The 10147-nt window shown below is 52.1% G+C and overlaps 2 protein-coding genes across 7 annotated transcripts; one reads left to right on the forward strand and one right to left on the reverse strand.

Annotated features, from left to right (window-relative positions):
• Positions 1-300: 300 nt before the first annotated feature.
• Positions 301-4905, reverse strand: RFESD (Rieske Fe-S domain containing). 6 transcript variants are annotated; one of them, XM_049795902.1, is made up of 5 exons: positions 4618-4905; positions 2703-4364; positions 1699-1879; positions 1574-1608; positions 301-1344 (listed from the first exon to the last, which is right to left on the reverse strand). In XM_049795902.1, the coding sequence occupies exons 2-5, from the start codon at positions 2778-2780 to the stop codon at positions 1051-1053; spliced, it is 588 nt and encodes a 195-aa protein (XP_049651859.1). In that variant the 5' UTR covers positions 2781-4364; positions 4618-4905; the 3' UTR covers positions 301-1050. The 6 variants fall into 6 exon arrangements, with proteins under 6 accessions (XP_049651859.1, XP_049651862.1, XP_049651860.1 ...); XM_049795905.1 differs by having other exon boundaries at positions 2703-2981; positions 4084-4905; XM_049795903.1 differs by having other exon boundaries at positions 2703-3936; positions 4084-4905.
• A 353-nt stretch (positions 4906-5258) lies between these two features.
• GPR150 (G protein-coupled receptor 150) lies at positions 5259-7210 on the forward strand. The gene is given in 3 exon segments (XM_049795411.1): positions 5259-6333; positions 6336-6409; positions 6584-7210. Coding segments are annotated over 3 exon segments (1314 nt in total). The 5' UTR covers positions 5259-5334; the 3' UTR covers positions 6825-7210.
• The last annotated feature ends 2937 nt before the right edge of the window (positions 7211-10147 follow it).

A 10147-nucleotide genomic window follows, 5' to 3' on the forward strand; every position in this document is an offset into this window, starting at 1 on the left:
CATGACCAAACTTTGCAAACAGCCAACAAATCACCCAAAAATGCACCCCAAAGAGTTGCAGCCCTGCAGCTGCAGCCGTGCAAGGCAATGTCAAGCATTCACACAGTATCTTCGCAAGCCTGGACCCTATGGGCTGGGCAGGAGGACCCACCGTGTCCCAGAGCCCATCCTGCCCTCACCCAGCACAGCATGGAGGGAAACTTTCTCGGAGGGGTTATTGGGGCTGATCCGACGCTACACTGTGAACGCACAGAGAGAAACCTAACTTTTGGCTCTAAATAGAAAGCACGCTTTTTCAAATGAATGTATAAGGATGTATTTACAATAAATAAAAACAAACAAACAAGAGCCGCTACATTACGTATCAGGTTTTTATACCCAACAGCTTCTTCCTTATCCAACAGAATCAGGAGAACAAGCTATACATGACAAATGCTCATCACACTATTTGATGAACTACCAAAAGCAATTCAATGAGGAGAAGGAAAATCAGTACTTCTATGGTAGTAATATACAAATAGGCATAAAAAAGGTCACTAAAATGTGCTCAAGCTTTGTACTTCTCTTTGTGGCACTTACTAAACATGAGAGATCACTCACATATCTAAAGAGTTAAAAGTTTCCATGTCATTTATACCGAAGGCATTATAAGTATAAACTGTTTAGTATATAAACATAACCTTTACACCTGACTATATTTACCTTAAACTGTGTAATGTGTTTTATAAGCAGTAACATACTACATTCCCTCCTAAAAATTAAAACAATTCTAGCAAAATAGGATTTCTAAAATATCACATATTATGAAGCACTCTGCTGTAAACAAGTCTTTTCGAAATGGAAGTTAAAAAAATAATAATTGGCACAAGATCAGTCGCATTTCTGACAATGCAGAACTTCTTACTGAATTCTATGTGTTTCAATGCTTTCACATAACATTAAGAGTAGAATTTAATCTGTAGACAATCTTCACAGCCATAGTACATTTTTATTTCACGACAATGGTTCTCCGTTGGGGCATTCACCAGGATTCTGCTTTCTGGCTGTGACTTACTCTGCTGCTTGTGAGTTGCTTTGTTTTTCCATAGCTAAATCACCACTATTTTTGTACTTGTCAGCAAAATAATCTGAGTCAAAGCTTACAGACAAATCTGGAGGACTCACATAAACGTTTCCATTGTCTATTGTGACTTTATGAATCCTTTGTTTGACTCCTTTTGATTGCCACTGTGGTGTTGGTGATGGCTCCAAAGGGTTTATTCCTTCATATAATCCTTCTCCTGTTTCCAAAGTAATTTTATACTTATGCCAAGGACAAACAATACATGCTTGACCATTGATATCCTGCAAGAAGAAGAAGAAAAAATAGCACTGCATCAGCTTCTGATTCTTCCCCTGGAAGAGTATCTAGGACAAAAGACACGTTTGGTGATTTGGCTGCATGGCTGTCTGCTATTTTACATATATAACCACTTCTTTCGATGTCAGGTTCAGATAAAAGTATTCAGAAAGATGTGTTACGAGTTTTCACATGACTCTATGATGCTATGTTATTTTTATTTTGCTTACGTACCTCTATTTCCCCAAGACGTAAAGGGCCTCCTTCATCTGAAACACAGTAGAACACAATATTAATTTATGCAGCAGATTTTATGCTTAATTGTTGCAACATTGAGATCGTATGTGCAAATATCTTACGGTAGCAGCGAGAGTCCATAGCATGAAATTTCCCTTCATGGTAGAAAACAACAACTTCTCTGCCGTTGACTTTGGCTGTTACTCTTCGGGACTTCTTTATGTCATCTTCTTTGCCAATCAATATAAGACCATCTGGCTCCATCTCAACTGCTCCTGTGCTTGAGCTGCACAAATCCACATCCTTAAAAGACAAAAAATTTTAAAAGCCACTTATAAAGCAGTTCATGTTTGGATTTCTATGTGGAGAACGGATGTCTCGGTCCCAGAGAAAAAGCCAACCCATTTAACACATGAGATGAAAGGAACAGAAGTTCTAGTAACAGATTATCAACGAGCACACGAAGCAAAGCACAGGAGTTGGGTGATCATGTTTAGCCAACGTCTTCACTAACAGCACCGGGACTAGGAAAACCAGCTGTTGCAGAACTGATACCTGAGGCTGAGGCAAGATAAATTCTCAATCACTATTCATTTACTTTGCACTTTAATTGCCTTATCCCCTGGACAGCTATATGCAAAAAAGATACAAGGACGCTACTTGTAAAATACTATACCGTTTAGCTATGCAAAGGGAAAAGAGTAGCATTTAGATGTAAATCCAATACTCTTTAAATAACACTATGGCTAGAAATACAGACTGATGTAACTCGATAAAAAACTTCCTCTGCAGAAAGGGAAAAAAAAAAATTGTTTATGGAGAAGCTGTATTCAACCTGGCCGTTTGAGCAAAAGTGTCTGCCTTTCCCTTCCTCCTCTTACCTATTTCAAATGTCTAACAGCCTCTCCCTCTCCCAGCAGAGGACATAAGCATTCCTATTAAATTTGCTTACAATTACCTACTGTGTTCCAGTCCCCTCTGAATGCCCAGCACAACCATACCACCCTCGCTTCCTCAGAAAATCAGGCTAAAAAAGGCCTTTGTACATGCCGAGACCAAAGGGGAGCCGCGGGTGGGGGCGATCCCGCTGCAGGGGGTTGCAGAGCCACAAAGAGCCGCACTGTACCTTTCCTCCGCGCCAGATCGCAACGGAGATGAGAAAGCAGACGAAGAAATGGAGGCTGAGAATGATGAGGTCCAGCATCGCCTCTCTTCGCTGTGCCTATGGCAGCTGTCCTGCCTTGTCCACATATCTAACGTCGTGCCTCACAGCCCCTCTTTACGTGCAAACCGGAGGCAGCAGGGCTGTCCCCTATAGCACCAGGGGCAGGATGTATGGAGGCTCAGCACGGCAGGACCCATCTCTGCCAGGGCTGATAAGGAGCAGGGACGTGCTGGGGCTGGCCTGATAACAGAAGAAGAGAACTCCGGGTTCCTCCTGCCACCATCCCTGCCGTGACCCCGTGCCACCACCGCCTCCTCCAAGCGGGACGTGCTGAATCAAAATCCGGCTCAGAGCCGTGCATTACGTTACGTGTTTATTCGGGATCAGCCACTGCGTGCTTCCTAATAAACCGTTACAGGCGGGAAGACTGGTACAAGTGACGGTGTGGCATTTTCAAGGCCAGTTGTTATCTGATTTGCAGACGCTCAACCGTAAGGACTGACCCTCTGCTTTCCCGTTTACAGGAACTTCCACCCAGTCTTACCTAGAAACTGAAACGTCACTGTCAGACTCACAGGGCGATCCAGTACGACATTGACACTTATCTTCTTCAGAAAATAAGCACAGCACATAGCAAACTAACCACAAGAATGGGACTAGGAGATCCCCAGTTTTTTGCTCTTTTTACACCTTCCAGCTTACTTTGCCTATAAACTTTCCAAATTGGCCAAAATCTTAACATGCAGAAGCCTGTAGTTAGAAACACTCTTACGAAGACACCTCCAAAAAATTTTGTGTCTATATACATACACATTCAGAAACAGACACACATACACAAACACGTACCTACATACAGCAATGCGCGCGCGCGCGCGCACACACACACACGCACATACATAAGTACATCCAAACCAGTCTTAAAATAACACTTGGCAGCAAACCCCCAGCTCATTTAGTGATGACATGTGTACAGTCAGCCTGGGTTTTTTATACATAAATTATCGAGGCATCCCCGGTCTGAATCCTGGCTCAGACTGTCAGCACTTTGTAGTGGCCCACCAGCATAAACAATTAATGGCAAACAGCTTCATTTTCCAGTCAAGGTTTCCACGCTTAACCTACAAGCCCTGTAACCAGACCCTCTTCCTGCAGACCTACTGTTGGCCACTTTCTCATCCACGAAGCGGACGCGTAGCTGCAAAGTATGAACAGAACATGCGAGATTTCAACCTAGAGCAGCCCAGGAGGCGGTGAAAGCCCCAAAGGAGGCAACAGTTTCTTGCCTAGAGGAGTCCCCCGAGTTTCGGACAAGACCCAGCATAAGGGAAGGGCAACAACAGACCTCCGAGGTGTTTTTCACCCGATGTCACCTTCTCCATCCACCTCCATCTCAGCCCCTGGCTTGGTGCCACCTGGACAACACTGCCTGCGTGGCTGGAACCACACGAACGAAGACCTGCTCTCTCCTCGCTTCCTTTAAACAGTGCAGCCACGGGCGCTCAGCGTGGATCAGGAGTTAGCTGAGCTGGTGAGCATCGCCTGCCTCTCCAAAGCACATCATAAACGGCAACTTGTCTGCCTGCCCTCTCGCAGCCCCTTGGGAAACACGCTCTCCATTGCAACCTAAGGTGAAATAACAACCAGTTTAGGTTGCTCCTGGTTTTTTCCAGGCCGATGACTGTATTAAAAACGTCTGCCGAAACGAGAGATGGAGTACCACGGCCCACATAACCCCCCTGGATCCCAGGACAGAATCCTGAGCTACCAGCCGGCTACCAAGAGTGGCACCTAGCCACGGAAGTAAAACCGTTTCAATCAAAAAGAGGAAAGGTTATCATCTCCCCTCCCTGGCATCCCACCACACACACACACACACACGAGAAGTTGATTTTCTGCTAGATTTTTCCTGATGTCTTCTTCAGGGTTTGGCCGCTTTGACGTTTTCCGAGCGACCCGGCACCGCGCTGGACGGAGGCGCATCCCTGCAGCCATCTGGTGGGAACGACAAGCCGAAGGGATTCGGGAGCAGCGAAAGGATTCGTTTCCCAGCTAGAAACACCAGCTGGGTTTACGAGTCGTAGTCGTTCACGGCTGTACCCTGCTCCGACTCCTTCTCCCCCTTTGGGGAAAGGGAAAACGATATTCCCCCCCCACCCCACCCCCCTACCCCCGATATCCCCCCCTTATCCCCCCCCGGGCGGGCCGTGGGCCCGACGTGTCCCGCGGACACGGGTGTCGGGGGCGGCCATCCGTCGGGGGGGGGGGGGTCGCGCCGGCTGCCAGCACCTCCCGTGCGGAGACCAGCAGAAGGGGCGACGGGACGCCCCCCCCCCCCCCCCCCACCGCTCCCCCGCGGAGGAGAGGGATGGGTGGGCGGCAGCGGCCCCCCCCCCACCCTCCCGCCCCCGCCCCCCCCCCCCCCGGGTCCGCCGGGGGCTGCGCTGCCGGCATCGGTCGGTCGGAGGCTACCGAGCCAGCGGGCTTAGTCGCCCGCCGGTGCCGGGGGGGGGCGTGCGATCCGCCGTGCAGCGCAGCCCACCCTCCCACCACCCCCCCCCCCCCCCGGTGCCGGCTGACGGCCAGCCCCTATAAAATGCCTCCGGGCAGCTCCGCCGCCGCCGGGGGAAAAGCTCGGGGGACCCGACCGGGCACGATGGAGGAAGAGGGGGACCCCTTCCCTCCCGGCCTCAACCTCTCCGCCCCCGGCGTCCCCCGAGCCCTCCCCGTCCCGCGGGCGGCCGGGGCGGGCGCCGTCCTTCTGCTGGCGCTGGCGGGCAACGGGCTGGTGCTGCGGCGGCTGTGGGGCTGCCGGCCCCGCCGGCGAAGTGACCTGCTGGTCGGGCACCTGGCGCTGGCCGACCTGGCGGGCTGCGGGCTGGCCCTGCTGCCCCGCTTGGCGGTCGAGCTCCGCGGTCCCGCCGGCTCCCCCGGCCTCGTCGCCTGCCACCTGCTGCCGCTGCTGCAGCGTTGCGGGCCGCTGGCCTCGGCCCACGGGCTGGTGCTGCTGGCGCTGGAGCGGCGCCGGCCGGCTCTGCCCGCCCGCGGCTTGGCCACCCTGGGCTGGCTGCTGGCTCCGCTCCTCGCCCTGCCCCAGGCCTTCGCCCTCCGCCCGGCTCCGCGCCCCGGCGAGCCCCGTTGCCGCAGCGTCTTCGAGGAGCTGCCGCTTTGGCAAGGCCTGGCCTTCGCCGCCTACGAGGCGGCCACCGGCTTCCTGGCGCCCGCCGCGCTCCTCTGCTGGGCCTGCGCCCGCAGCCTGCCCGCCCTCGGGGCCGCCCGACGGCGGCGCGGAGGGCCGGCGGGGAGCGGCGGGGGTCTCCCCCGCGGGCGGGCGCGGGTGCTGCGGCTGCCGCTGGTGCTGGCGGCTCTCTTCGCTCTCTGCCGCCTGCCCCGCTACGCGATGGAGCTCGCCTTGGCCTCGGCGCCCGGCGGCGACGGCGAGGGAGGGCGGCGGGAGGCGCTGGCGGCGCTGGGCATCGTGGAGGTGGCCAACAGCGCCCTCAACCCCTACGCCTGCCTGCTCCTCCACGGCCGCCGCCGTCGCCGGGTCCCCTGCGGGACCGGGACGGCGACGACCGCCGCCGTCGCCTGCTGCTTCTGCTGCTGCCGCCCCCCCCCAGCACCCGACGGTCGGGGCCGCCGGGGGGCCGCTCTCCGCCGCCCGCTCCGCCGCCGCGCCCGCACCCCGAGTACCGCCGCCGGCACCCCGAGCGTCCCCGGCACCCCGAGCCCCGTAGGCACCCCGAGAACCGCCGGCACCCCGAGCCCCGTAGGCACACCGAGAACCGCCGGCACCCCGAGCCCCGTAGGCACACCGAGAACCGCCGGCAGCCCGAGCACCGTAGGCACCCCGAGCCCCGTAGGCACCCCGAGCACCGCCGGCACCCCGAGCACCGCCGGCACCCCGAGAACCGCCGGCACCCCGAGCACCGCCGGCACTCCGAGAACCGCCGGCACCCCGAGCACCGCCGGCACCCCGAGCACCGCCGGCAGCCCGAGAACCGCCGGCACCCCGAGCACCGCCGGCACCCGCGGCTCCCCCTGCGTCCCGTCGCCCGCGGCAGCCGCGACCGGGGCGTGCGTTAGCGCGGTGACGGTGCGGTGATGGCGAGGAGGCGGCGGAGGAGGCTCCGGTCCCCCGAGAAGGGGACGGGGACGGGGACGGGGATGGGCGCTGGGAAGCGTTCGGGCGGCCGCACGACGGTGCCCGCGATCCTTCACCTTCGCGCAGCTTCGGGGCGGGGATTGTCTTTCCTTGTTTCGTTTCTACTCTTTTCGCTGTGTTTTCGTGTCAGACACGCTTACGGAGAGGAGCGGGCAGCAGCGGCGGGATGTCTGTTGCGATGCGAGCTGCCCGAACGTTGTTCCCATTCAGAGCGCGACTGACTTGTCATCCTTAACGAAGCCTTACGAGTATTTCGGTCGTACTTTGTGGCTTTCGTGACGCCTCGCTCAGAAATAAAATCGCTCAGCCCAAGAAATTTCTCTTTTTGTCGTTGCTGTTTAAATCCAACTGGAAAAGTATGCGTGTGTCCATTTCGTTTCAGGCAGGCTGGCGTGTACTTCTTGCATTAGTTAACTAATCGGCTGTACAGACCGAGCAGGGGGCTGCAACAGGCACACTGTGACGGGATGGACGTGTATAAAGCGCATCCCTGCCTGTGGCAAAAGTCTTCTCAAATGCTGGGGGTTTTTGTCTAAAACACAGCATGTTTTAAGGCAGAGCGATGAAGACTCTCACTGCTCTGAGACGTACCCATTTAGCTCCAGTTTTATTCATAACATTTCCATTACACCCACTTCACCAGCTGAATATTCTTTGTCACGTTGACACTACAAATTAAGCCAAACCTACATTTTCCTGCAATACGAGAGCCTTAGCTCTGTAGGGCTGGGCACGAATGATGTGCAGTGTTCATAGCTGGTAGCATATACGTATCGATACCCTTAATATGTTGACGATAGCTCACATGTATGAAAACGATGATTGACAAACCACAGCAGAAAACACCGAGAGCTCTGCACATGCAGATCGGAGCTGTGTTAGATGCCGTCATCTGACCCGGGAGAGACCTCACCGGTACCTGATGGAGCCTGCACCCTCACATCTGGTCGCCACGGTAGACTGCGGTAGATTCCCAGTCCGACTGATGCCCTCGAGGAGCCCAAGACACTTTAACACAAACTGAAGTGTGTTTAAGCTGTGATCGCGTGAAGCTGTTTCTCCCCCCGAGACCCTGGCTGTACTTTTTGTGCAGGTCCTACCAGCATAGGGAACAGCGTGGCCGTCTCTGCAGGTTTCAGTGGCTGCGTAGGATTTTTAAGGGTGACATCCGTGTTTACAGAAAGCTGCCAAGTGGGGCTTTTCAGTTCTTACAGTCTGCAGCGGCGTGCATGCATTTGGGCTCTCCCTAACGCTGCTCACGCGGGGAATGAAGCTCAGATCAGGGCAAGGCTCCTACTTGTACAGTGTCTCGCTGGCTCTTCAGCAGGGCTTTTCCTTGTTTATTCAGGGTGACAGACCAGCACTGGTTCAGTGACACAGGACCTGAGTCTCGTTATATCCTTGCTCTCTATCTGGCTTTCACCAACCTATCCAATAATCTTCCAGATTTTTTTTTCTCCACTTCTCACTCTTTTCTACGGGCATCGCATCTTGTATCAAAACTGTCTCTCAGTGGGTGCTCCTATTGCACCGGAGTTACTTGTAGAGGTACCAGATGCTGTCTGACAGGTAGCTGTAGCATCTCAATCTCAACAGGCTTCCTCCAAGGAACTGAGACTTAATATGACTTTTCTTATAAGACATTGCTCCAAAAACAGTGACCTCGTGTGATGTTTTCACAGAACCTGATTACAATAATTCATGTCTACTCATAATTACTGCTGCTGATGAAGAGTTATTATAAAGGTGAGTAAAGCTGAAACTGTACTGTGTAAATGGGACTGAACTTTGTTCAGTAAGAAATAAATAGTGGTGAAGCCTACATCACCACCCAGCACGCGGAAAGGAGCTGTAAAGAGCATCCCAGGGGCATTTGGCTCCCTGGTCTACTGCAGGATCACACGCATCTTGGCCATTCTTGACAAATATTTTCAACTTATCTTTAATAAATTCCAGTGATGGAGTTGAGATAGGTTCTCTAGTCAAGCTGTTTTAATGTTTAACCATTTATTGTTCTTTTGTCTCCAAAGAGAGTATCAGAACAGCCCTGCGTGAAAAACAGACATTTCTTTTTCTGCCCTCAGCGGTGTTTGTTGTGCTCTTCTATGAGCCGTATTCATAGTTGAGGACTTGTCAAGGTTTCTCTGATGCCTGAAACAAACCTAATATGATTCACAAGTCACTTTTTATATTATTTTCCATCTATTTACATCCTTCTTAAAACATAAAAGCTACAAAGTGGAGACAATATCCTGAGGATTCAGTAGTGTTAAGAATAAAATCATTGCCTCTTGTGTCTTTCATACAACACTCCTTTCAATCACCCTTGAACATTACCTGCTTCCTTCATCACCACATCACGCTGTTGATTCACACTCTGCTTCTGGCTCTCTAAAATCTCCTCCAGGAGTGTAGGGCTTTTTGTTCTGCAAAACTGCAGCCTAGACAGTCCATTGTCTGCCATTTTAGTATTTTTCCCTCTCCCTTTTATTTCGACCTTGAACTAATCCATGTGAAACTTAACTTACCTGATTGATTTCAGAGCATTTTTCCAGCTAATGAAGACTACTTTGAATTTTAGCGTATCCTCAGAAGTGCTGATAGCTCTGCCAGGGTGCATTTTCTCATGTTTCGTAAGGAAAAAGAGCCTACTCCTCCTCCATTCAAATTACTTACTAAAAAAGTACCAAACAGTACTACATCAAATTCTTGCAGACCTTACTTGATCAGCCTTCCCACTTTTTCATTTCTGGTGTCTACTGCTGAGTTTGATTTTGTACCTAATGTACAGTAGTTTTACTAGACTCTATTTCCATAACTGGTTTGAAATAAGATCAGATAGGCCACTGCCCAAGTGCATTCAAAGTCTGGATTGCCCCACTGATTTTTTCCTTAGTGACTAGGCTAGTTATCCTGACAAAGGCAGCAGATGATTATTTTCATGTGATTTGTTGGCAAATTCGCAGTCTCTTACCTCTCCAGTGACCACAAGGACCCTGTATTTACAAAAATAATTCCCATTTTGGTTCATCAGGACAGTGGTACCTCTCCTGCCTTTGTAAGCACTTGAAGATAAGAAGGAAGGTTCAGAAGCTGATGAGGGCCAATGCCCTTGGTAGTCTCAGGTAAATCTCAAAAGGCCACATTGACCTAGCTACATCTAATAAATACCTTTGCACCTGCTGGCGTTCCAGCCTGCTGCCTTCTCCCTTTCACTCCCCAGTGTCTCTTCAGTGTTAATACT

Source organism: Accipiter gentilis, chromosome Z (assembly GCF_929443795.1).
Source record: "Accipiter gentilis chromosome Z, bAccGen1.1, whole genome shotgun sequence".
Classification (NCBI taxonomy): domain Eukaryota; kingdom Metazoa; phylum Chordata; class Aves; order Accipitriformes; family Accipitridae; genus Astur; species Astur gentilis.